General features: G+C 44.6%; 1 protein-coding gene across 15 annotated transcripts in view; it reads left to right on the forward strand.

Moving 5' to 3' along the window:
- SLC29A3 (solute carrier family 29 member 3) overlaps window positions 1-27,603 on the forward strand; it is a 139,954-nt gene that overhangs the window by 63,634 nt on the left and 48,717 nt on the right. For all 15 annotated transcript variants that reach the window (XM_078776258.1, XM_078776260.1, XM_078776261.1 and 12 more), the window contains one exon: window positions 6,571-6,844. In XM_078776258.1, the coding sequence (XP_078632384.1) occupies window positions 6,587-6,844 (258 nt within the window). In that variant the 5' untranslated portion in view covers window positions 6,571-6,586. The remainder of the gene's footprint in view (window positions 1-6,570; window positions 6,845-27,603) is intronic.

The raw sequence follows: 27,603 nt of genomic DNA on the forward strand, positions 1-27,603 counted from the left end.
GCTTTGGCTACAACACATTGAAAATCGAGTGTGGTGAGCTATTTCACTTAAAGTTTTTCCTTCTTTCTGCAGAAAGGACACCTGGTGTTGGCTTAGCGGTTAGGGTGCCGGCTTGGGATCCTCGGATCCTGGGTCTGAATCCGGGCCGATCGATGAATTAACGTCAGGGGGGTTGACTCAGCCCGCCATCCTTCCGAGGTTGGCAAATTGAGTACCAGTTCACTGGTAATATTCCCTGCGTGTCGCAAGAGGCGACTAACAGGGTTGGTGGCAAGAAGGGCATCTGGCCATAAAACATTGCTTCAAAAAGGGGACCACGGTGCCCGAATAAGGCCAACCCCTGCTGTGCATTGAAAAATGGCCTCTAAAGGTGGTTCTTCTTTCTGCAGAAACACAATTATATGATGATATTTTAGTTATTTTGTTTTAAGCTAATAATTACACCCAATACATCTGTATTCATCAGAATGGAAAGTGGGCTTTTAGCTTATTGGATGTGTAGAAAGGAACTCCTGATGTTAATGAAGAGGACCACCTGACGATGAGTCATCAATTTGATTTCATTGGTAATTGGGATTGATTAGCAACTGCAACACTTCATATTTGGTTGGTCATGTATCGCTTACTTTGAGTTGTGTTCACATGGTTTTGAAGATTCTGATTAATGTCAATGAAAGATTGCCAAATGATAAGCTTGGTGTATTCTCACCCAAACTAAGCTGTATTAATAATGCTTCAATGTTGTTATAATGGTAGAAAACACCAGTTGAGGCTTTGAATACATTGTTGATGCTCATATCATCCACATATTGTAACTCCTGAAGGGGTCGAAGACTTTTGCGCAGCAGTGCATTTTACTTTTAAACAGTTGAAAAGGTACTTTTGACCTAAGTTGCAGTCTGCAGCAGGCAGAACCTGTGAAACAGAACTGCCCACTGCAAATAAGCAGTGTTAGCTGTTGCACTGTGGCCCGCAGGTCAACTAGTAAAGCTTCTTTTTAGCAATGCCCACCATTCATTGATAAATCAATCCATGCACACATTTCTAGCTCGCTGGCACCCTTTTAAATTAATTAAAGAGGTAAAAAAAAAATCAAACACAACAAAACTGAGGACGTACACCTCAGCTCCACGGCCAAAACGCTTTTGAAACTCTTGTAGACAATCACTTCAGCCTGAAGGCCGAATAACGTGATCAAATACACATACATCCCAGCCCACAAGGCTAGAATGCATTATCAAACCAACATGAATCCCAACCGACAGGGCCATAATGTATGGTTATACAATAACTTTGGGGTCCACTGACCTTGTGATTTTGCCTTTTATAATACAAAAGCAATACAGTCAAACATTACAAAAGCTGAAGACGAGCCCTTCGGCCCCACTACCAAAGTACACAGTCCAACAAAGCGTGTCAAATCTGTGCACATGACATCAGCCCAATGGCCTATCAAATATTAGCTCTTCGTTTGGAATGGTGACAGTGAACTCTTGTCTCACACCAGCTATTGCTGCCAGAGTTCCGACCAAGAGGGGGTTCCTTATGTACATCCGCCCTATTTGGGTAACCATTAGAGCAAGACAGTTTGAGGATTTTAGCGACGGGGAAATAAGATTTTCACACTTAAAAAGGTACTTCCGGTTTAAGCTGTTTGCAGTGGGCAGAGCCGAAATGAGTTCCAGAACCACCAACTTCAATTTTTCAACAAGTATATCTCTATATTATAAAAGAAAGTTTTTGTTTGTTTGTCTGCGCAAGCTAATCTCCTGAACGGTGAAAGATAGGAGGAAACCTCAAATACAAAAAATGTCGGGACGGGCCCCGGGAAGGTTTTAGGCTAGGTGGCGAGACCGGTTGAGGCCGCTTCGGTCGGGCCAGGCCCATTTCGCAATTAAAAGCTGAGCTGAATTATAGTAGTCACAATCTTCTACGGCCGCGAGTAAAAGCTGAATTATAGTACTAAATTCATTCAAAAAGAACCAAAAATGTCGGGACGGGCCCAGGGAAGGATATCAGCTAGGTGGCGAGGCCGGTTGAGGCCACATCGGCCGGGCTGGGCCCATTTCACAATTAAAAGCTGAGCTGAATTATAGTAGTCACAATCTTCTACGGCCGCGAGTAAAAGCTGAATTATAGTAGTAAATTCATTCAAAAAGAACCCGGGCAACGCCGGGTGCTTTCGGCTAGTATTCAATAAGTGCAAAACATGTAAATAATTCTGACATATGAGTTTTCATGTTTTGTTTTTAACTCAACTGGACTATGTCCAGCTGAGTTTTTGTCGACACCCAGTGTCCGTCGTCCGTCTGTCTGTCTGTCTCGTCTGTGAACAATTCGACGTCTACGCTTTAAAAGTCACGAATATTGATTAAATTTGATGAAACTTGTTATGCACCATCTTTAAGACATAAACTAGTTGGGGATTGCATTTCGGCGTTGCACGCCCAAAAATAAGCGCGGAAGGGCGGCCATATTGAAAAATCAATTTTTGTCATATATTTTTAGCACATATAACTACAGACTTGACATTTAATATTGAATATTTTTTTTGTGGGGGTGAACTTACTTTTCAAGATGACTTAGAACCAAACGTTCATTGGAATTATGTTGAAATTATTCTAGATTTTGTTAATGTGACCTTTAAAATAAACAAAAACCACATTTGACATTTCGAAGCAAATAAATTGATCCGTGAAAGTGATGTAAACTGATATCAAACTCAATTCACGGACAGTACTGTATTAAACTTCTGTACGTTTTCCAGAAGTATCTCTTTATTTTGCACATTAGCCAAAAACATTTTCAACAAAAACAAAAGCTAAATTATGACTGGGATTACGGACAGTAAAATTACAGTTCAGTACTTCGTGTAACCCCCACGAGCATTCAGGAGAGCATGTACACGTTGAGGCATGCTGTTCACGAGATTTGTCAAGGTTTGGACAGGAATCGCTTGCCATGCAGTGACAATAGTCTGCTGCAATTCACGCACAGAGGTAGGCTGCTGCTCCAAGTTGTCGATTTGACGCGTTAATTCTGCCCACAAGTTCTCTATCGGATTCATATCCGGGGACATGGCAGGCCACTCCATATGCTCTTCACCACGGTCAGCAAGAAAGTGTTGGATCATGCGAGCACGATGTGGCCGTGCATTGTCATCTTGGAAGACAAAGTTTTCTCGAAAGGTTGCACGAGCAAATGGAAGCAATGTTTCTTCCAAAATGACCCTGTACTTGAACTGGTTCAGGTTTCCATTCAGAACAACCAGGTCAATTTTGCCCCCTGCATGAAAAGCAGCCCAAACGGTCACCCCACCACCTCCAGCTTGGACTCTTGGCACTATACAATCTTCGTTGTGGGCTTCATGCACTTGTCTGCGCACTCGGACGCGGCCATCTTGACGATGGACCAGAAATCTAGACTCGTCACTGAAGGTCACATGATTCCAGTGTCCTGGCTGCCATTGACGGTGCTCTCTGGCCCACTACAATCGTGGCTGGCTGTGTTTTCTGGTCAGGCGTGGCTTTCTCAGGGGACGTCTGGCACGATAGCCTGCTTGAACCAGTCATTGGTTGACTAGCCTTCTGGATACAGGCACATTTGTCAGTTGCTGCCACTCAGCCCTAAGCCGATTAGCTGACTTGGTGCGGCCATTGCAGACTGACCGGTGCAGATGGCGATCATCTCTCCTTGTGGTTCTGCATGGACGTCCTGGCCTCGGTATTGGAGTAGGGACACCCCTCTGAGCATTTCGTTTCAGGATCTTTGACACCTGACCTTGAGTGATGCCATACTGCCGAGCAATAGCACGCTGTTTCATGCCAGAATTTCGTAAAGCCACCACTCCATGACAAACAGCATTGTCAAGTTGACGGACCATCTCCAGAGGAAGCGGCAATAACTTATGGAATAGGGACACCCCTCTGAGCATTTCGCTGACTTGGTGCGAACATATTATGGAATATTTATTTTTTCTTGACTTGGGTTTACTTTCTTAACTCAGTATATCAATCTGGTGAGTTGCTTTTACACTTTGGTGATTTATTTGTTGAAGGAACCATGTCACTGATTGTCTGTCGCAGCAAGAAGTCAACAACAGGATTATATCACAGGTGGCATGTCAAAATGTACGGACAGGTGCATTTGATGATTGGCTTCACAGTCGGGTATACAAGGGTTGTTGCGTTCTGTATTAGTGGAAAACAACTGCTGCACGTCTCCAAAAGTTATTGCCGCTTCCTCTGGAGATGGTCCGTCAACTCGACAATGCTGTTTGTCATGGAGTGGTGGCTTTACGAAATTACGGCATGAAACAGCGTGCTATTGCTCGGCAGTATGGCATCACTCAAGGTCAGGTGTCAAAGATCCTGAAACGAAATGCTCAAAGGGGTGTCCCTACTCCAATACCGAGGCCAGGACGTCCCCGCAGAACCACAAGGAGGGATGATCGAGAGCTGCACCGGTTAGAACGCAATGGCCGTACCAAGTCAGCTAATCGGCTTATGGCTGAGTGGTAGCAACTGACAAATGTGCCTGTATCCAGAAGGCTAGTCAACCAACGACTGGTTCAAGCAGGCTATCGTGCCAGGCGTCCCCTGAGAAAGCCACGCCTGACCAGACAACACCGCCAGCACCGATTGCAGTGGGCCAGAGAGCATCGTCAATGGCAGCCAGGACACTGGAATCACGTGATCATCAGTGACGAGTCTAGATTTCTGGTCTATCGTCAAGATGGCCGCGTCCGAGTGCGCAGACAAGTGCATGAAGCCTCCAACAAAGATTGTATAGTGCCAAGAGTCCAAGCTGGAGGTGGTGGGGTGACCGTTTGGGCTGCTTTTCATGCAGGGGGCAAAACTGACCTGGTTGTTCTGAATGGAAACCTGAACCAGTTCAAGTACAGGGCCATTCTGGAAGAAACATTGCTTCCATTTGCTCGTGCAGCCTTTCGAGGAAACTTTGTCTTCCAAGATGACAAGGCACGGCCTCATCGTGCTCGCATGATCCAACACTTTCTTGCTGACCGTGGTGTAGAGCATATGGAGTGGCCTGCCATGTCCCCGGATATGAATCCGATAGAGAACTTGTGGGCAGAATTAACGCGTCAAATCGACCACTTGGACCAGCAGCCGACATCTGTGCGTGAATTGCAGCAGGCTATTGTCACTGCATGGCAAGCGATTCCTGTCCAAACCTTGGCAAATCTCGTGAACAGCATGCCTCAAAGTGTACGTGCTCTCCTGAATGCTCGTGGGGGTTACACGAAGTTCTGAACTGTAATTTTACTGTCCGTAATCCCAGTCGTAATTTAACTTTTGTTTTTGTTAAAAAAAATTTTGGCTCATGTGCAAAATAAAGAGATACTTCTGGAAAACGTACAGAAGTTTAACACAGTACTGTCCATGAATTGAGTTCGATATCAGTTTACATCACTTTCAAGGATCAATGTATTTGTTTCGAAATGTCAAATGTGGTTTGTTTCTTTTAAAGGTCACATTAACAAAATCTAGAATAATTTCAACATAATTCCAATGAACTTTTGGTTCTAAGACATCTTGAAAAGTAAGTTCACCCCCACAAAAAAAATATTCCATATTAAATGCCAAGTCTGTAGTTTGTGGTTCTGTTATGCATATTCTAACCATATCGATATAGACCAGTTGAGTTCAGGTTCCCTTGAACCTCTAGTTTTGTTGTTGTTGTTGTTGTTGTTGTTGTTGTTGTTGTTGTTTCATAAGTAATTTCATATGCTTTTGTCTGTTATATGTGCTATGCTTGACACATAACCTTTTATATTTTAGAAACTAAATGGAATATTTTCTGTTGGCAAAATTAGGTTGGTTTGTAAAATGTTTGCATTTCATGCATTTCACCGGTAATTATTACTATTTCAAAAGTACTTGTCAGATTTCTTGAGAATCGTTTCTTCTTAAAAGATTAAGCTATTCCTTGTAACCTCAAAAAAAAAAATGTTTGGCAACTTTACCATTTTCGATCAATTAATCATTGTCATCAGATTTACATTCTTTGAATCTTTTGTACAATTCGTGAGCCCATTGGACCAAATTTTCATTGGTCTTCATGGTCTTGTAGCATACCTGCCTGCTGTATTGTTTGAGCATGAGCTTACCTTTCATCAAGCCCAGATGTGCTTGGACCAGGGTGGGGGTTATACATACGTTCGTTATTATTATTGCCAAATGATGCTACTATTATTGCTGTTGTTAATATTATTTGTGTTAATTAGTACGTGCTTGGTTACAATGTTATCATTGCTTTTGTTGTGTATGTTGTAATTAGAATGCCATGCTGTGGAAGGACCTATAAGCAGCTCTATACATCTTAACGTGGTGTGCGTTGAAAACATGGGAAATCATCCTGATTCTTTGGAGTTGATAATTATCTTTGGTTTCCTTGTTTCCATTTTTCTGGTACTCTTCATGATTTAGTGAAGCATGTAAAAAAGAATTATTAGTGTTAAAAACCAATACCGTAATCACAATTTGATGCTTATCCCATAAGGCAAAAAGTGCACAAAGCATATCCTGTGAAAATGTTGTTGCTTTGCAGGCATTCGAGGATCGTCATGTCCTCACCCAGAAATGTCAGAAAAGAGAGATTGGCCTCTGTAAATGAAGATGAAGGTGATGCTGCTCTTGAGGACAATCCGACTCGTCCACTTATTCCGGCTGATTGCAGTGCACCACCTTACAGTCATCTTGCATGGCTCTGCTTCTATCTGCTCGGCATTGGAACTCTACTGCCTTGGTATTTCCTCATAACTGCCAAAGGTTACTGGGACAAGAAGTTTAATGGAGAAGATAATGAACATGGAAAGCTGGCTGTAAGTAATTCATGACTTTGAATCTTCCTTTTTTTTTTTTTTTTTCTTGTTTATGCTTTTTGAGACAAACTCTCGTGTGAACCTTGGAATTGCAATTAAAAAAACATCGGGGCAATACCCCAGGCGCTCACCTGGTGGAATAAACAGTATACTGCACAGACTAAAGGTATTTTAAACCAATTTCATTGGTTGCTAGAAGACAGGGCAGCATATGGAATCATACTAACATAATCATAAGACTTTAAATAAACAAACAAAGAAAAAATACATATTTTGGGGGAACCCTCTCCCCCTCCCCCCTCCCACCCCATGTACCTCCTCAGACCGCAATTTTTCCAATGCCTTGAACAAACATTGGTACATCACGGATGATCAAGGTTGTGGTGAGGTTTCACAGAAATTGTGTGTGTCGGTTCTGAGAAAAAAAGCAAATACCTATTTTGGGGGGCAAGCCCACCCATACACCACCTTAGACCCCGATTATTATTATTTTTTTTTTTTTTTATGCCAGGAACAAACTTTGGGATAACACGGGTGATGAAGGTTGTGGTTAAGTTTCATCAGAATTGCGTGTGTAGTTTCTGAGAAGAAAGCAAACCGATTTTGGGGGGTCAAACCTGGACCCACATTGACCCCCTGTGGACCCCAAAAGGGACACTTTTTTTTTTTTTAAATGCCGTGAACAAACTTTGGTACATCACAGGTGATGAAGGTCGTGGTAAAGTTTTATCGAAATAGTGTGTGTAGTTTCGGAGGAAAAAGCTAATTCCTATTTTGGAGGGTCAAACCTAGATCCACTTTGACCCGCGGTAAACCCCCTTAGACCCGGATTTTTTTTTTTTTTTTTTTTTTTATGCCATGAACAAACTTTAGTCACAATACAACAAACATAATTTGTGCCAAATTTGGTCACAATCCCATCAGCGGTTTTGGAGAAGTTTCAAGTGTTTACGGACTGACGGACGGATGGACGATGCGCCCATCGCATAAGCTCCTCTGAACGTCGTTCCAGGTGAGCTAATTAGAATGGCACTCAGTAGAGAGCATACCTCTGCCTGGTGAACAGTTTACGTTTTGTATCTCAGATTAGACCAGAAAATCACAATACATAATCACATTTAATCAAAATCAATCACAGGAATCACCATAAGTCCAGTCTTATGTCCACTCCCAACTCCCAACAACATAAGTCAACAAAGTCCATCAGTCCACTCCCAACCTCGTTTTTGGCCATATCACTCAATGGTGAAGAATCACTTTAAAAATTCCACTAGCTGGATCCAGATCCGTGTGTATATGTGTACCCCGATTTAGAATAGGTACACAGTATCCCTGCGCATTGTAAGAGGCGACTAAGGGTTGGCGTCATGAAGGGCATCCGGCCATAAAAACATTGCCTCAAACAGGGAACCATGATTGTCATGGGGCCTGTAAGGCTAACCCCCGCTCTAGCGGGAGAAAATGGCCTTGAAAAAATGATCATTCATTCCGTATTTAAATTTTCCCTCTCCTGTGCCCGAAGCACATCAGCTTGGGTCTCACTCTTCCATTCCCACTGTTAATTCCCCCCGTTTTGGTTTCAAATCTGCCACCCATGGCTTCTCCTCCTGTGCCCCATTCGGATCATTCTGGTGTTCTTCCTTTAATTCACTCGTCCAACCATCAATTTTGTCAGTTTGAGCATTAATTGTGTTTTCCAATCGCTCTTCCATTCTCCTCATTTCGTTCCTTTGGGTATCCAATTTATCACTCAGTATCCAGTATCCTTATGAGCAAGCCACCGTTGAATCCAGTATCCTCTCATTACAAATATATTCTATATAATAAAGTGGCATTCATTTTTATTGTCTGCTCCAAAGTGGTTTTAGGAAGGTGGATGCATGCGAATTCTCCCAGTTGCTTTTTCAGCTCCAATTAAAACTCCAGCATCAAGCCTCGACCCGTCACGCAGGGTGGACCAAGACGACAAAAGTGCACCTTCAGCATGTTTTCTACTTTGTCGAGTGCAGTCGAATCGGACAAAGCACTACTTTCACCATCATACTCATCCTTGTTATTACTTAACTGTAATCTGGTGTGGAATTGGATCACTTGTAGGTTGAATGTACTGTAGTACCATGGAATGTCTGCAAAGACCATTCCTCCACAGCAACGCATCTCCTCTGCTTCATTAACTTAGCAGCACTTTGCAACTTGCCAATTCAGATGTGAATATTTTACGCACAACTTCTTCGATGTGACTTCCTTGATAGGAAGCTGGATTTAAGGAGAACAAATTGCATTTATAATGTATCTTTTGCACAATGCACATAGAATATTCTAATTGCAGTATCCAATGAGTTTTTCACATAATTACAATGTACCGAGGATTTGGGCCCGCATCTGCGGTGATGCTAAATCAAGCACGCAATGACGTTCAAGGCGCTGCATTTTTGCTCAGGTTCTCCTTTTTGTGTTTTTAGTTGGTGCTGTATAACCTTAAGGTTGGTCTGTTTTTGTGTTCGCACAATTTTCTTCCTCGTATCGCACTGTCTCTGTTTCTTTTTAAGGTCTCGCATTGAAGAGGGCATCGACCTTGGCAATAATGAAGGCGTTAGACAGCGCAGTGTGAGATTAATGAAGGCAGTAAAATTGTAATCACCTGAGCTTTGTGGTAAACCTCAGCACGGATGCACTTGCTAAACCTTCATTGATGTGAGATGTTCAGAAGAAATTGGGATGGTATATTGCAAGACATTAATGGAAATAAGGAAAATATGTAGAATGAAAATCCCAGTGTTAACATCAGCACAAATTGGGTGTTTGCTTTTCATCGTCATTGCGCGCTTGATCGGGCAACACCTCAGTTGCATTTGCTCTTTCTTGATACTTATGTTGCCATTTATCAGTGACATAAAGATAAATATCATTGAACTACAGTATTTTTTTTTTGCAGTTCAGAGTCGACAATTTACATGCATTGCACAACCAACAAAAATACAGTCTGCTCTTTTCATACCCTGCAGCCTCCTATTAAAGATGTGAATTAGCAGCCTCCTATTTCATTCGGCATGAAAATGTTCACATTTGAATTAGCAACAAGGAAAACGTTGGCTAGTTGAATGAAGTAGTGGAGAGACATTGGTTGTGGAGGTTTGGCAATTTCTTATGGTGCTGTATTTTTGTGCACATTTCATCTTGCTATAATTCACCAAATGTCCGTCCGTCTGTCCGCCTCTTTGTCTGTCAGTCCGTTTGAAGGTACCGCAAAAATGGCTGAACTGATCGCAACGATATTCTGGGTGGGTAATCCTGGGATCTCCTGGAGTAAAATAGGCTATATTGTTTTTCCAATTTCAGCTTTGGCCTCCAGCATTTTCAGGTTTGGACTCCCGCATAACGTTATTTTCCCGGGTGCCGCACAAACGGCTGCACCGATCGGACTCAGTGACCTGAACAAACATTGACAAAGACCTTTTATAAGGACATGGGTTGAATCACTGCTTGAGAGAATGCCTACCCCCTCCCCGCCATCACAGTCGTCTCTCCAACTCACAATCCCACGAGATATGCGGAAAGGACGACCCAAAACCAATTATCTTCTATTTGATTCGTATATTAACATCATTAAAAGTAAATAATGACCTTGGCCAAAGTTTAATCTCTACATGAGAGAATTCCACATAGCTATTTGGGCGGTGTATACGCGAACAGATCGCTGGCTCCATTGATCTTGCCAAGGCCGTAACACCTATCGGCTCAAAATCCTTTTAACTGTTGACTTGGTAGTTTTTACAATGAAGGAAACATTAACAACGTTGTTAAAAAATTATTTTGTGATTAATTTGTGATTGGAGTTATGTTGTTTGGAATGAAAAAAAAGTGATATCAAGTTCAAGTAAATGATGACATGCCGTGATGGTTTCTACCTTCTAAACGTGAACTTCGCGGATCGCCACATGAAGATTCGCCACGGACCCATGATCGATGTTTCTATACGTGAACGTACCCGTTTGTTTGTGAACGGGTACGTTTTTCATGGAAATCCTTCACGAACTTGCTGTCCATGTCTGACGTGCGACTGAAGATGCTACAGGAATGTGGAATTTATTGGTTTCATGCTTTAACATTCACCGTATCTGCATTGCCTGTTTGCTTCTGGCCTCTCACCCATGTGTAGCACGGGTGTCTCACTCGTTTGTACAATCTCTTTAGACTTACTCATTTAATTTTTTCTCTCATAAACCTAGTAAGATCTCCAACGTCGATGGCAAATTGTGATAGAGGAAATGGGGAGGCTCATTCTTATCAGCTCAATACCTACATTGAAGTTGCACTTTCACCTTCTTGGCCCACGCTGTGTAACCGCTACTTGCCTTGACACAAGTTTTAATTGCAGAGATACCATGTTCAACCACTTTCCTAAAACACTTCTAGCTCTGTTGTATGGAAACTGCCTGTCTGTTGATCCCAAAGAAAAGCCAAATCTGCTTTGAGCAGTTGACTTCCATATGGATAGAATCCCAAATAATGGGGTGATTATGTTTTTTTTATTCCCCCCCCTCCTCAATTGATTGTTCACCATTGAGTGACAGGGCTAAAACCGACACATACCATGGTATCTTAAAACGTTATGGACCGATTTGGATGAAACTTGGTGGAGAGGTTGGGTGCGTGACAACGAATCGATTCGATTTTGGTGAGGATCTGAATATGGATTCAGATATGAGAATTATTTAATTTTTAAGTGATTCTTCACCATTGAGAGATCGGGCAAAAAGCGGTATATAACATATTTTTAAAAGTTGTGGACGAGTTAGAGTTATGACTAAACTTGGGGGACGAGTTCGTAATGTTACGGATTCGTCACTTCCGTTGTTGTGGTTTTCATCCACGGTAAACATTTTTAAATCCATGTACTATTATTGTTGTCGTTTAAGGGAAATAGATATTACTATTTTCAAAAGGTAAAAAAGTTAATGTTTTAAATGAAACAGGAACCGGACGACGACGAAGTGGAAGAGGAAGAGAAGGCGGAGCGAGTGAGTCGGACAAGAAGCCGAGCTGCTTTGAGGTCTGGAGCGAACGTTGGCGAACGAGAGTCACGAGTGAACTTTGGGTTTCCCGGGAAAGGGATTCTGGCGACAGAGTTGTTATCGCTGTGACAGATCAACCTGCGTGTCAGGTTTTGCGGTTGATTCCGAAGAGAATCATTGTAGTGCCGTTACGCCTCGAGAATGGGCCATCGGCCATGTTGACCCGCGCGTTTTGCGCTTCGCTCAAGGTTTTTCACTTCACTTTAACCATTGTCACCCCATTCAGACGTGAATCTGGTGTGTGTGTGTGTAACGTGGCTTTTGAGTGGGAAATCTGTAGTTCGCCGATTTGGAGCCGTGGAACGTCCATACCCGAGGGTGTGATTTCCCAGTCGCCTTGAGGGCATCTTTGCGCAGCTTTGGCAGCGGGACTGTGACTGTCATCCGAACAGGATTCTGGTCTCGATACGACATCGTACGGACAGGATCGACTTTGGCTTGAAGCCGGAAGCAACTTTGGCTTGAAGCCGGGAAAGAGACATTGGGAGTGTTCTTCTTTTCGCTCACTTGGAGCACAGTGAGTTATATTGTACGAACCTGATGGTACCATCATAGGAAATATATATTGGTTGTACAATTGAGTACTATTGTTGTTGTACTGTTATTCTTGTGTGATTTTAATACAATACTGGTTTGTTGGTAACAATTGGTGTGGTTTCACCATTGATCTTTGACATACAGAATAACACATCTTTCTGCCGTGACTCCTCTCGGGGCTCGGAGGTACACCGTGACCGGGGTTTGGGCAGGAGCACGTAACAGAAATTGGGGGCTCGTCTTTGCTGACAAAAACTCGTCCAGGATCGAATTGCCTAACATTCCCAAAATTCCAAAATTTGGAATTTTTCTAACATTCCCAAAATTCCAAAATTTGGAATTTTTCTAACATTCCCAAATTTTTCCAAAAAATTGGAAAATTTTTGTGTGAAGGTTAACAAGTGCTAACTAATAGTCACCATGGTGTTTGACGCAGAAAAGTTTGCGGCGTCCCCTAATGAGGCACAGTTCCAAGCGTTAAAAAGATCGGAACTCTTGATATTGGCCAAATATTTTAACTTGGAGGTCCGAGTTAATATGAAGAAAGCAGAGATGCAGACATTGGTGGTAGAATCTCTGGTGGGACAAGGAACATGGAAAGAGGTAGCCTTGGATTGGTTACCCGAGGAAAAAGAAAATGTGGAGTTCCGGAAAATGGAGATGCAACTGCAGAACCAGGAAAGGTTAAAAGCCGAGGAAAGGAGAGCTGAAAGGGAACTCGAGGAAAGAAGAGCAGAGGAAAGAGCAGATGAAAGGAGAGCTGAAAAACAACTCGAGGAGAGAAGAGCAGAGGAAAGGAGAGCTGAAAAGGAACTCGAGGAAAGAAGGGCAGAACAGGAACGAGAACTCGAGGAGAGAAGAGCACAGGAAAGTAGAGCTGAAGAAGAAAGAAGAGCAGAGGAAAGGAGAGCCGAAAGGGAGTTAAAGGAACGTGACATGGAGTATCAGAAGGAACTTAAACTCAAGGAGCTGGAATGAATGGGAGAACAGAGAGAAGTAGTATCCATGCCGGCTAGTTCGACAACTAGTCAGAACACTTGGGACGTTGGTAGGCATGTGAGGCTGGTTCCACCCTTCAATGAAAAGGAGGTAGCCAAGTTTTTTTTACACTTTGAGAAAGTGGCTCAAATGCTAAAATGGCCTGTGGGGTCCTGGACTATGTTAGTGCAAAGTGTTCTGGTGGGTAAAGCTCAAGATATCTATATGGCTTTACCGATTGACCAATGTGCAGATTATGAGATAGTGAAGAAAACCATTCTCAAAGCCTATGAATTAGTCCCTGAAGCTTACCGGCAAAAATTCGGGAATGCCAGGAAGAGGGAGAGTGAGACCCATGTGGAGTTTGCCAGAATGAAGGAAACCATGTTTGATCGGTGGTGTGACACGAAGGGGATTGGGAAAGACTTCAACCTGTTGCGACAATTGATCTTGGTGGAGGAATTCAAACAGTGTGTCCACGCGGACATTAAAGTACATCTGGATGAAAAGAAAGTACCAGAGTTGTATGAGGCAGCAACCGTGGCAGATGACTATGCCTTGACACACCGGATGGGGTTCCACAAACCTAACTTCCCGCCTAGAGTTAGCCAGGGGAGTTATGGTAAATCAGGGGCGGAGAACAAATATTCATGGAGGCGGCCTAGAGATGACTATGGGGACAAATCTGATACCGCGAATTTTAGGGATCAGAAGACTACAGTTCCAAGACCGACTTATCTTCCGGGGGGCCCGAGGCAGACCTCGTTTTTCCTCCGGGCCTACTTGCGCTTTTTGCAAGAAACCTGGGCATTTGATGTCCCAATGTTATGCCCTGAAAAGGCAAAATCAGGAGCGGAGTCAGACTAGTACAACTCCGAATGCATTGGCAAATGCGAGAAATCGTCCTTGGAGGACAGTGCCTTGTGAAGGTTCCCATGCCAAAGTTACGGCATCACAGAACGACCTTGTTCAAGAGGGTTACAAACCTTTTATTTCAGAGGGGTTTGTGTCACTGGATGGAGACTTAACGAACCAGAGACCTGTTAGGGTATTGAGGGACACAGGAGCACATCAGTCTTTGATGCTTGACGGCATTTTGCCATTGTCAGAGAAGACGGCAACTGGTGTTGGTGTTCTTTTACCGGGGGTTGGTGGCTATGTTAAAGCTCCACTTCATGTCATCCATTTGAAGTCTGATTTGGTGTCAGGAACAGTCACCGTAAGTTTACAAGCCACTCTTCCTGTAGAGGGAATCTCTTTTATTATCGGGAATGATTTGGCCGGCTGTCGAGTTTCTGTTAATCCAATGTTGGTTGAAAAGCCCAGTATGGAAAATAATACCACACAGTTAGAGCAGGAGATTCCGGGTATCTTTCCATCCTGTGCAGTGTCTCGTGCTATGGGTAGGAAGCGCTCTGAAGAGAAGGAGAAGGAAGGCGATGTGGATTTGGGTTCCTTAGAGGTATTGGAGGACAATTCGGAAAGAGGTAATAGGAAAGGGAGTGACATCAAGGAACTTAAGGAAAAGGTGGCATCTGGAGCCAAAGAGGAAATGGAGTGTCCGTCGGAGATGTCTGAAAGCGAAGTTGAGCAAACGGTGCTGGTCCGAAAGAGACTTGTTGAAAAACAACACAGATTCGGAGATCCGGAGTTTAATTGGTAAAGCCGTTACAGAGGAAGAGGCTATGAAGATACCTGTTGGTTACTTCATGAAAGGGGAAATACTCATGAGAAAATGGAGACCACCGGAGGTGCCAGCAAACGATGAGTGGAAAGTTCATTACCTAATTGTGGTGCCACCGCCGTACCGGAAGGAGATATTGAGTTTGGCGCATGAGACACCTTTGGCCGGGCACCTTGGAGTGAACAAGACCTGTGACAGAATATTGGTACATTTTTTCTGGCCAGGATTGCGACGTGATGTAGCGGATTTCTTTAAATCTTGCCATTCTTGCCAGCTGGTGGGGAAAACCTAATCAGAAAGACCCATCCGCACCTTTAAAACCCATTCCAGCTTTTGAAGAGCCATTCAGCCATGTCATTATTGACTGTGTAGGCCCTTTACCTAAAACTAAGGCTGGACATCAGTATTTGTTGACCATCATGTGCGCTTCCACAAGGTTCCCAGAGGCAGTGCCTCTGAGAAAAATTACTGCGGCAGTTATTGCGAAGGCCTTGATTAAATTTTTCACTTTGGTTGGCCTACCTAAGGTCATCCAGTCTGATCAGGGTTCCAATTTCATGTCAACACTTTTTCAGAAAGTGGTGCACCTGTTGGGAGTGGAGCAAGTAAGATCAAGTACTTACCATCCTGAGAGCCAAAAGGCCTTTGAAAGGTTTCACCAGACATCGAAGAATATGATCAGAACGTATTGTTTTGAATGTGACAAGGATTGGGATGAAGGAATACCCTTATTGTTGTTTGCTACGAGGGAATCTGTTCAGGAGTCATTGGGGTTCAGTCCTTTTGAACTTGTGTTTGGACACGCAGTGCGAGGACTGTTGAAATTGGTGAAAGAACAGTGGCTACAGGAGGAGTCACAGTCAACAGTGGTGGAGTATGTGTCAACGGTTAGGCACAGATTGGCAAAGGCTTGTGAAGTTGCGAGAAGAAACTTGAAAGTGAGACATGACAAGAAATCTCAGATAAGACATTTCAGTCCTGAGGACGGAGTGTTCGTGTTGCTTCCTGTTCCAAGTCAGCCACTACAGGCTAGATATTTTGGTCCCTATGCAATCGAAAGGAGGGATAATGAAACAGATTACGTGGTGACAACTCCCGACTGACGGAAAAAGCAGCAGCTGTGTCATGTCAACCGACTGAAGAAATATTATGAGAGGAAGCCTGTGGAAGAAATGGTTCCTGTCTCACCTGCCGTGCCTGTAGTCGGGGTGCAAGATAATCCAGAGGTTGAGGCCGGTGTGAAGTTTGATAACTTGGATGACCAGACTTGTCCCAGATTGACGAACACGGAAGTGTTGAGTCATTTAGATGAGAAATTAGCTCATTTGACGAGGGAACAACAAGGACAACTATCCAGCCTAATTTTTGAATTTGCACATTTGTTCACAGATGTACCTGGTCGTACTGACTTGGTCTATCATGATATTGAGGTGGGGGAAACCACTCCTGTGAAACAACACCCTTGTCGGATGAACCCTGTGAAGATGGGGTATCTTCAGAAGGAGGTTCAGTATATGTTGGAGAATGACATCATCGAACCCAGCAGCAGTGAATGGAGCTCACCATGTGTGTTGGTTCCAAAACCCGATGGCAGTTTTCGCTGTTGTACGGATTTAAAATGGGTTAATGCAGTGACCAAGACCGACTCATATCCCATCCCGAGGACTGATGACTGTATTGATAGAATAGGCCCAGCTAAATTTGTAACTCAGTTTGACTTGCTGAAAGGGTATTGGCAGATTCCTCTTACTGATAGAGCCAAGGAAATCTCGGCTTTAGTCACACCAAATGGGTTGTATCAGTACAAGGTTCTTCCCTTTGGATTGAAAAACAGGCCTGCTACATTTCAACGGCTGATTAATAAGCTTATTGCAGACCTTGAGGGGGTGGAGGCTTATCTGGATGATGTCATCATACACACCATGACCATGGAAGATCATATTAAACAAATCCATGCATTTTTCAAGAAACTGACCGAGGTAGGGTTGACCATTAACTTATCTAAGAGTGAGTTTGTAAAAGCACAGGTGGTGGTCCTAGGCCATGTAGTAGGTCAGGGTCAGGTGCAACCTGTGACAGCCAAGATAGAAGCCATTGATCGCTTCCAAGTTCCAAAAGGGAAGAAGGAGCTTATGAGATTCTTGGGTATGGCTGGTTGGTACCGGCGGTTCTGCAGAAATTTTTCTGATGTGGTAGCCCCTTTAACAAATTTGCTGAGGAAAGAGACCAAGTTTGTTTGGGATGACAAATGTCAGGCTGCCTTTGCCCACGTCAAAGCAATATTAATGAGCTCTCCTGTCCGAGCAGCCCCGGATTTTCAAGCACCTTTCAAGTTGGCCATTGATGCAAGTGATGTGGGGGCTGGGGCAGTTCTATTACAGGAAGATGAGGATGGAGTGGATCACCCAGTGTGCTACTACTCCAAAAAGTTTAACAAACATCAGGCAAATTATACCACTGTGGAAAAAGAGACCCTTGCTCTCCTGCTCGTGCTTCAGCATTATGAGGTGCATCTGGGAACTACTACCTTTCCTATAAAAGTCTTCACTGATCACAACCCCTTAACCTTCATTCAAAAAGTGAAAAATAAAAATCAGAGGTTGATGAGATGGAGTTTGGCTTTGCAGGAGTTCAACTTGGAAATTGAGCATGTAAAGGGCAGGTACAATGTCGTTGCTGATGCTTTATCCAGAGTGAACTAACTTTGGAAATCTCTGTAGGTTGTTTGGAAGTTTTGTTGCTTTATTTTGGGGAATATTAATTATTGTTGCTCACGTGAATTGATAATTTGGGTGTGAGTTTTACTTTTGTTTGTTAAAAGAGTTTTTGCCTGTAAAGAAAGTTTTCACTATGTTCAAACTTTCTTTCTTGAGGGGGGGAAGTGTTGCGGATTTGTCACTTTCGTTGTTGTGGTTTTCATCCACGGTAAACATTTTTGATTCCATGTACTATTATTGTTGTCATTTAAGGGAAATAGATATTACTATTTTCAAAAGGTAAAAAAGTTAATGTTTTAAATGAAACCGCAACCGGACGACGACGAAGAGGAAGAGGAAGAGAAGGCGGAGCGAGTGAGTCGGACAAGAAGCCTAGCTGCTTTGAGGTCTGGAGCGAACGTTGGCGAACGAGAGTCACGAGTGAATTTTGGGTTTCCCAGGAAAGGGATTCCTGCGACAAAGTTGTTATCGCTGTGACAGATCAATCTGCGTGTCAGGTTTTGCGGTTGATTCCGAGGAGAATCATCGTAGTCCTGTTACGCCTCGAGAACGGGCCGTCGGCCATTTTTACCCGCACGCTTTGCGCTTCGCTCAAGGTTTTTCACTTCGCTTTCACCATTGTCACCGCATTCAGACGTGAATCTGGTGTGTGTGTATAACACGGCTTTTGAGTGGGAAATCTGCGGTTCGCCGATTTGGAGCCGTGGAACGTCCATACCCGAGGGTGTGATTTCCCAGTCGCCTTGAGGGCACCTTTGCGCAGCTTTGGCAGCGGGACTGTGACTGTCATCCAAACGGGATTCTGGTCTCGATACGACATCGTACGGACGGTCACTGGAGTGGATCGACTTTGGCTTGAAGCCGGAATCAACTTTGGCTTGAAGCCGGGAAGGAGACATTGGGAGTGTTCTTCTTTTCGCTCACTCGGAGCACAGTGAGTTATATTGTATGAACCTGATGGTACCATCATAGGAAATATATATTGTTTGTACAATTGAGTACTATTGTTGTTGTTCTGTTATTCTTGTGTGATTTTAATACAATACTTGTTTGTTGATAACAATTGGTGTTGTTTCACCATTGATCTTTGACATACAGAATAACACATCTTTCTGCCGTGACTCCTCTTGGGGCTCGGAGATACACCGTGACCGGGGTTTGGGGAGGAGCACGTAACAGTAAGGTGACAAGAACAAGCTGATTAGATTTTGGTTCTGCCAGAATCCAGATCCGACCTATCGGTGGATACAAAACATAAACTGTTCAGCTCAGCCTGGTGGAGGTATGTGCTCTACGGAGTGTCGTTCTAGTTTATTTTGTAAATAGAAAGCCATGCCATGGAAGGATGTGTGAAGCTGCTCTATACACCTTAACATGGTTTGTGTATTTCACTTTAACTCAATACACAAACAGACTAACACAGCTCCTTTTATAGTATAGATTATATGCAGTCATTGCCAAAAATATTGGCACACTTGCACTTTTTTCAAATAACTCACAATCTTCTCCAAAAATAAGTTGAAATTGACCAAAGTATTTGGACTCCACAATTCTTTATTTCACTGTTAATATTACAGAACCTTTATTTTTGATTCGGAACTTAACATATCCTTTTAAATCAGAAAAGAAAAAGAAATGGCATTGACAAAATTATTGACACCTTAGTCTTAATATTTGGTAGCACAGCCTTTGGACAAAATAACTGCAGTCTACCGCTTCCTATAGCCATGAATGAGCTTCCTACACCTCTCTACTGGCAATTTGGCCCACTCTTCTTATGCAAACTGCTCCAGTTCTCCCAGATTTGAAGGGTAAATTCTCCCAACTGCTGTTTTCAGATCTCCCCACAGGTGATCAATGGGATTTCGATCTGGACTCATTGCTGGCCACTTGAGAACCGTCCAGCCTTTTGTCGTGAACCATTCCTGGGTGCTTTTTGTCGTGTTTGCGGTCATTGTCCTGCTGCAAGACCCATGACCTTCAACGAAGACCAAGCTTTCTGACACTGGGTTGAACATTGCACTCCAAAATGCCTTTGTAATCTCCTGATTTCATGATGCCATGCACACATTCAAGGCACCCAGTGCCAGAGGCAGCACAGCAACCCCAAAACATCACTGAACCTCCTCCATGTTTGACTTTAGGGAAGGTGTTCTTTTCTTTGAAGGCTTCATTTTGTTTTCTGTAAACATAGAGATGATGTGCTTTACCAAAAAGCTCTAATTTGGTCTCATCTGTGCACAGAAGGATTTTGGCGTGTTCAGGTGTGTTTTGGTAAACTCTATTCGGGCTTTCTTATGTTTCTCTCTCAGCAGTGGGCTCCTACCATAGAACCTTCTTTCATTGAGTTGGCGACGGATGGTACGTTGAAACTGCCGTACCTTGTGTCTGAATGTTAGCTTGAATCTGTTTGGCAGTTGATCGAGATGCTTTCTCCACCATTCAAACAATCCTTCACTGCAATCTTCGATCAGGTTTTCTCTTGCGGCCACGTCCAGGGAGGTTGGCTGCAGTGTCATGGACCTTAAACCTGATAACATTGCGTATGGTGAACACAGGAACATCAACATCTCTGGAGATGGACTTGTGGCCTTGAGATTGCCCATGCTTGGCTACAATCTTGTCTGACCTCAGATAATTCTCTGGTTTTCTTTCTTTTCCCCATGCTCATTCTGGTACACAGACACAAAACAGCAGAATGACTCCTTTTCTCCATTCAAACTGGTTGAATGAGTGATGTTTTTATATTGCAGGCACCTGCAACTCAACACAGGTGAGGTAAATTCCAAAGTAAAGGAGAATCACTTGCTTGAAATCTAATTATTTCTAACAACTTCTAAAAGGTGCCAATAATATTGTCTGCGCCATTTTAGGATTTATTTGTGGAATAAGCTAAGATTTAGTATTTTTTTCAGCTTTTTTTTGTTTTGTTCCACTGCAAACCAAAGAAATACATATGTGGATACGAAAATATTTTTTAATTTCAAAAATTTTCTGGAAAAAATATTGCATTATTTGAAAAAGTGCAAGGGTGCCAATATATTTGACCACGACTATACACGCATCAATGACCATACACATATTATACCTACTAGCAACGGTACCCGCCCTATGGGCGGGGCTTCAATTGGGCGGCCCAAATGAAAAGACAAAATATCAGAAATTGAAGGCTTTTTTTTAAATTTTAAACGATTTATATAAACATCCGTTAAATCATATCACACGCAAGTCATCAAAATCTAAACACTGTTTGTAGAATTTCAATAAAAGCTACATCACTGTTCATATCGGTAAATATTATTCCATCATGTTTGGAAAAACTGGAAAATTGGAAATTGGAAAAATTGGAAAAACAATACAGCCTATTTTACTCCTGGGGGTCCCAGGATTACCCACCCAAAATTTTGTTGCGATCGGTTCAGCCATTTTTGCGGTACCTGGTAACGGACAGATGGACATTTGGTGAATTATCGGAACATTATACAACAACAACAACAGGCATTTAAGGCCATTTTCCCTGCAAGAGCGGGGGTTAGCCTTGCGGTCCCCATGACAATCTTCTCCATTTTGCCCTATTTTCTGCATCTCCCCTTGTTAAGCCCCTTGCCCGCATTTCTTCTTCGACCATTTTAGCCAAGTCTTTCTCGGTCTTCCCCGTCCTCTACTTCCTTCTACATTCATTTCCATCACTCTTCTCAACCAGTCACTTTCATCCTTCCTCAACACATGACCAAACCATTTCAAACTGTTTCTCTTCACAGCATCCATCACAGGCTCTATTCCCATCATCTTTCGCAATTCATCATTTGTCTGCCTCTCTCTCTCAACGATACTCCACACATCCACTGGACCATTCGCATTTCCACCCTTTCCAGCCTTCGTTGCTGCTCTACGTTCATTACCCATGTCTCGCTCCCATAAATCATAACACTTCTCACACATGCAGCATACACCTTTCCCTTCAGCTTCAACGACACTCCCCTCCTCGTCAGCACGCCACTCAGTTCCCAAAACTTCTTCCATGCACATCTCACTCGAGCAACCGTTGCAGAGTCTGATCCACCTTCTCCATTCAGCATGTCTCCGAGGTAACAAAATGTTTTCACACCTTCCAGCTTCACGCAGTCTCCAAGATCCAACTCAACATTTCCTCCATCTGCAGCTCCCTCTGTGCACACCTTACATTTGAATGTAGCTGCCACACTGGTTAATGACCCTCTCAAACCACTACATTTTTGATGAACCTGCTCAGCACACATTGTACATTGAATGGAATTCACTCCGACACCCTTCCTGCGCACAGCACACGGCCACTTCCCAGTTCTTTCCACCTCACCACATGCTTTACCACTTGCCATCACCTTCGTTTTTCCGATATTCACCTTCAGACCTTTTGTCTCCATACATTCCTTCCACTTGTTCATCTTCTCCTTCAGTCCATCCATACTTTCTGCAATCAACACCAGATCATCTTCATACAACAACTCCCACGGTAAACCCTCCTTTACGTTCTGAGCCAGCTCCTCGAAAGATTATATTCACAAATATTGCACACACACACACACACACACACACACACACACACACACACACACACACACACACACACACACACACACACACACACACACACACACACACACACACACACACATAAACAGACACACACCTCGTCCATATATAGTAGATAAACAATTTATCTGTTTTGCAAGTTTTTTAAAATCCCATGTTTGTATGACCATCACCGTGAGCTTCTTGGAATGCCCTCGTTTTTCCTTGCCAAAGCAAATATCCATACAATAGTCAAGTGGAAGAAGTGAAATGAGTGGGCTTCAACTCTGGTCTACAAAGCCCTCCTTTCAAATTATTGAATTAAAATTGGTGGAATCCACTGTTATATGTATAGATGTGGGAATGTCTTTGTCCAGTGTAATTGATTTTCTCTGAAAGGTATTGTTATGTTTGTGGGGCCAGGAGGGTTGGGATTGGGGAGCGGTCAGTTGTTAGATTTAAGTTTTCGACTCCTGGTTGTATTCATGTGGTTTTAGGTATTTTTGAACCTTAAATTGAGTGAGGGCAGTATAAAGTAATCCTTTTCTTGTGCTTCTGGCAGACAGCATTGTAATTTTTACCACATGGAGAGGTTAAGTGTCTAGGGCCGTGTTCTCTGTTCCGAGGACTTTGCAAACGAGGTGAGTGGTTGTGAGGCATGGGGAGATGGGGAAATCTGTTTTGGGGGGTAGCATGCTTCACACCAGACATCACCTCACCACTGTCTGGTGTGTGGAGCTGTTTATGTGGGAAGCCTCTGGATTGGCCGCCAGACTGCTCCATTTGACGGATTGGGTGATGATAGATGTCTGCTAATATCAGGGTCATTGATTGGTAAGAGAAAGGGGCACACACGGTGATCACCACAACTCATGACACAGCCTATAAAGAGGTGGAGAGTGGAGGGGGGGGGGGGGGGTAGCTTGGCTCTTGCCTCTTGGATATGCCTGTCTTGGAGCTATCTGAGACTCTCTCCCTGTATCTTGTGCATATCTTTCTCTCCCTCTTGAGTCCCTCACCCTCTTGGGATTCTCTCTCTCTCTCTGTCTCTCTGTCTCACGTCTGTATCGCGTCTGTCTCGCGTATCTGTCTGTCTCGCGTATCTGTCTGTCTCGCGTATCTGTCTCTGTCTCGCGTATCTGTCTCTGTCTCGCGTATCTGTCTCTGTCTCGCGTATCTGTCTCTGTCTCGCGTATCTGTCTCTGTCTCGCGTATCTGTCTGTCTCGCGTATCTGTCTCTGTCTCGCGTATCTGTCTCTGTCTCGCGTATCTGTCTCTGTCTCGCGTATCTGTCTCTGTCTCGCGTATCTGTCTCTGTCTCGCGTATCTGTCTCTGTCTCCCGTATCTGTCTCTGTCTCGCGTATCTGTCTCTGTCTCGCATATCTGTCTCTGTCTCGCATATCTGTCTCTGTCTCGCATATCTGTCTCTGTCTCGCATATCTGTCTCTGTCTCGCATATCTGTCTCTGTCTCTCTCTCTCTCTCTCTCTCTCCCTCTCTCTCTCTCTCTGTCTCTCTCTCTCTCTCTCTCTCTCTATCTCTATCTTATCTGCCTCTCTTATCTGCCTCTCTTATCTGCCTCTCTTATCTGCCTCTCTTATCTGCCTCTCTTATCTGCCTCTCTTATCTGCCTCTCTTATCTGCCTCTCTTATCTGCCTCTCTTATCTGCCTCTCTCTCTCTCTCTCTCTGTCTCTCTGTCTCTCTGTCTCTCTGTCTCTCTGTCTCTCTGTCTCTCTCTCTCTCTGTCTCTCTCTCCCCCGCGTATCTGTCTCTCTCTCCCCCGCGTATCTGTCTCTCTCTCCCCCGCGTATCTGTCTCTCTCTCCCCCGCGTATCTGTCTCTCTCTCCCCCGCGTATCTGTCTCTCTCTCCCCCGCGTATCTGTCTCTCTCTCCCCCGCGTATCTGTCTCTCTCTCCCCCGCGTATCTGTCTCTCTCTCCCCCGCGTATCTGTCTCTCTCTCCCCCGCGTATCTGTCTCTCTCTCCCCCGCGTATCTGTCTCTCTCTCCCCCGCGTATCTGTCTCTCTCTCCCCCGCGTATCTGTCTCTCTCCCCCGTGTCGCTCCCTTCTCTCCCCTCCACCCTCCACTCCCCCCCCTCCCCCCCCCCCCCACGTCTCTCTTTCTCACCCTCTTTCTCACTCCCTGCATCGTATTACTCCCCCACGTCTCTCTCTTTCTATCTCTCCCTCGTCTCCCTCTCTCTCCCACGTCTCCTTCTCTCTCCCACGTCTCCTTCTCTCTCCCACGTCTCCTTCTCTCTCCCACGTCTCCCTCTCTCTCCCACGTCTCCCTCTCTCTCCCACATCTCCCTCTCTCTCCCACGTCTCCCTCTCTCTCCCACGTCTCCCTCTCTCTCCCACGTCTCCCTCTCTCTCCCACGTCTCCCTCTCTCTCCCACGTCTCCCTCTCTCTCCCACGTCTCCCTCTCTCTCCCACGTCTCCCTCTCTCTCCCACATCTCCCTCTCTCTCCCTCGTCTCCCCCTCTCTCTCCCTCGTCTCCCTCTCTCTCTCCCTCGTCTCCCTCTCTCTCCCACGTCTCCCTCGCTCCCCCACATATCTTTCTCTCCCCTGCTGCATCTTTTTTTTTTTTTTTTTGTGTACTGAATCGAGGCTCGTGAAAGAGCTAACATTTATTTCACAAACAAATCAACCAGACAAACAAAATATATAAAAAGACGGAGCGGAAGATAAGATGGGGAGAGAAGGGGAAGCACACAAACATAACATTTGAGAGCAGGGAGTTGTGTGGGAGGGAGAGGGCTTGGGGGGAGGAGGCTTGGGAAGGGGGTGGGAGGGAGGGTGGGAGAAGTATAAAACACAAGGACACCAAGGACTTCCCTGACAGAAGTTGGTATTTCAAAAAAGTGGATTTGGGGTGAAATTAGCGGCGGTAGAAAAGATCAAGGTTTTGGATGGGGGAAGATAAGAGATGGTGGTGAACAGCTGTTTTAAAGACCTGGAGGGTGGAGTGGGATTGAAGAGAGTGAGGGAGTTTATTCCAGAGGCAGGAGAAAAGAGGAATGAAGGAGTGAAGGTGAGCAGAGAGTCTTGATTTAGACAGTTTAACCATAAGAGGGTTGCAGGCAGATCTTGTGCGACCTGTAGGAATAGTTGGGGGACAGAGCCCAGAGAGAGCTGGGGGGGGGGGGGGGGCAAGGCCAGAGAGGAGTCGGTAGAAGATGGAAAGACCACCAACCTGCCTGCGGTGAGTGAGTGAAAGGCCCTTGGAGTTAGCTTCATCGCGGGAGATTCCAATGATTCTGAATGCTTTGGTTTCAACAGCGTGAAGACGAGCTAGGTGTGAGGCAGGAGCACCAGCCCAGAGGGGAGAGCAGTATTCCTTTGAGCTGCGGATGAAAGCCTTGTATGTGGTGAGGAGCTCAGGTGTGCCAAGGAAGGACTTCGCACGACGGAGGATGCCCAGTCGGAGGCCAGATTTGAAATGTGTTTTTTCCAGGAAAGATCATGGCAGATAGTGAGACCCAAAAGCTTGAGTGACAGAACTTCTTGGAGAGGATTATTCAGAAAGTGGATGGGAGGGTTGTCCAGTCGGTCTTTTCGGAGAGACATCGTAAGAGTGTGAGATTTGTCAGGATTGAAAGACATGTTCCACTTGTTTGCCCAGTCTGTGATTTTGTCCAGGTCTGCAGAGAGTGAGGAGGCTGCAGACTGCCGATCTGAGGGATGAGGAATGGAGCGACAGAGAGTAGAGTCATCAGCAAAGAGATAGAGAGGATTTTCAAGAGAGTCAGAGAGATCATTGATGAAGACCATAAAAATCACAGGGCCCAGAACACTGCCTTGGGGAACGCTAGCCTGAACAGGAAGAGGAGATGAGAGAAACCCATTCAGGGCCACACGTTGACTACGACTAGAGAGGACGTCCGCCAGCCATGCGTGGAGATTTCCATGGATACCAAAGGAGGAGAGTTTGGTGAGCAGAGCGGGGTGCCAGACCACATCGAAGGCACGTGATATGTCAAGGGAGACAGCTCTAATTTCCTGTTTGGCATTGAGGATCTCCATCCATTGTTGAGAAAGCAGAAGCAGCATGTCCAGAGTAGAGTGACCAGTTCTGAAACCAAATTGATGATCAGAGATCAAGCCATTGGAGAAGAGGAAAGATTTCATATCTGAAGCAATGATGGATTCCATGACTTTGCTGATAATTGGGAGAAGGCTGATTGGTCTGTAGTTGCTAGGATCTGTTTTTTCCCCTTTTTTGTGCAAAGCGGTGATGTTGGCTGATTTCCAAGCAGATGGCAGATGACCTTGAGCAAAAGAGAGGGTGAAGAGAACAGAGAGAGGGAGTGAAAGAGCGGAAGAACAGGATTTTAGGACCCGTGGGCTGATGCCGTCAGGTCCAGTTGCAGAATCAGAGTCGAGGGTTGACAGAAACTTTTCCACCTTGTCAGGAGGAAAGGACACAGAGTCCAGAAGCAGCTGGGTATGACTGGGTACGGTGGTTACAGAGAGGGATGGGTTTGGGACACAAGATTTAGAGGCAATCACAGAGTTGAGGCATTCAGCTTTTTCACGTGCGGAGTCAGCTGTGTAGCCGTTTGAGGTGAGGGAGGGGATGGAGGGGGAACAAACACCAGAAACAGATTTGACCAGACGCCACCAGGATTTGGAAGAGGGAGACAGATAAGAGAGTTCGGTCTTGAGAATGGAGAGATATTGTTTCCTGGCTCTCCTGAGGGTGGACACACACTTGTTTCGGGCTTTGTGAAAGGAAATGAGATTTTCTTCCGTTGGATTTGCTTTCCAGGAGACGAAAGCAAGTTGTTTCTGCGCAACAGCCTCACCACAGGAATCTGTGTACCATGGACGGGAGGAAGGGTATGACGACTGAAGAAGAGATGGGATAAATCTGTGCATGAGAGAGTGCAATTTACTTTGGAAGAATTCCCAGGATGAGTTGTCAGAGGCGGTAGAGATGGGAGACCATTCCAGTTGATTGATGGCTGCTTGAAGACCGTGCCAGTTGGCCTGAGTGAAATGCCAGACTCATCGATGCTGAGGAGGCTCTCTGAGAATGGTCAGAGAGATGTCCACTTTAACAAGCACATGATCAGATGAGCCGATTGGAGCAGAAGAAGAGCAGCAGACATTTTCAGGGAAGTTAGTCATAACCAAGTCCAGAAGAGAAGATGCTCTGTTGACTGAGGTCCGGGTCGGGAAATTGACAGATTGTGTCAGTCCCAGTGAG

The sequence above is a fragment of the Myxine glutinosa genome, chromosome 4, assembly GCF_964187855.1.
Source record: "Myxine glutinosa chromosome 4, kmMyxGlut1.1, whole genome shotgun sequence".
Lineage (NCBI taxonomy): Eukaryota > Metazoa > Chordata > Myxini > Myxiniformes > Myxinidae > Myxine > Myxine glutinosa.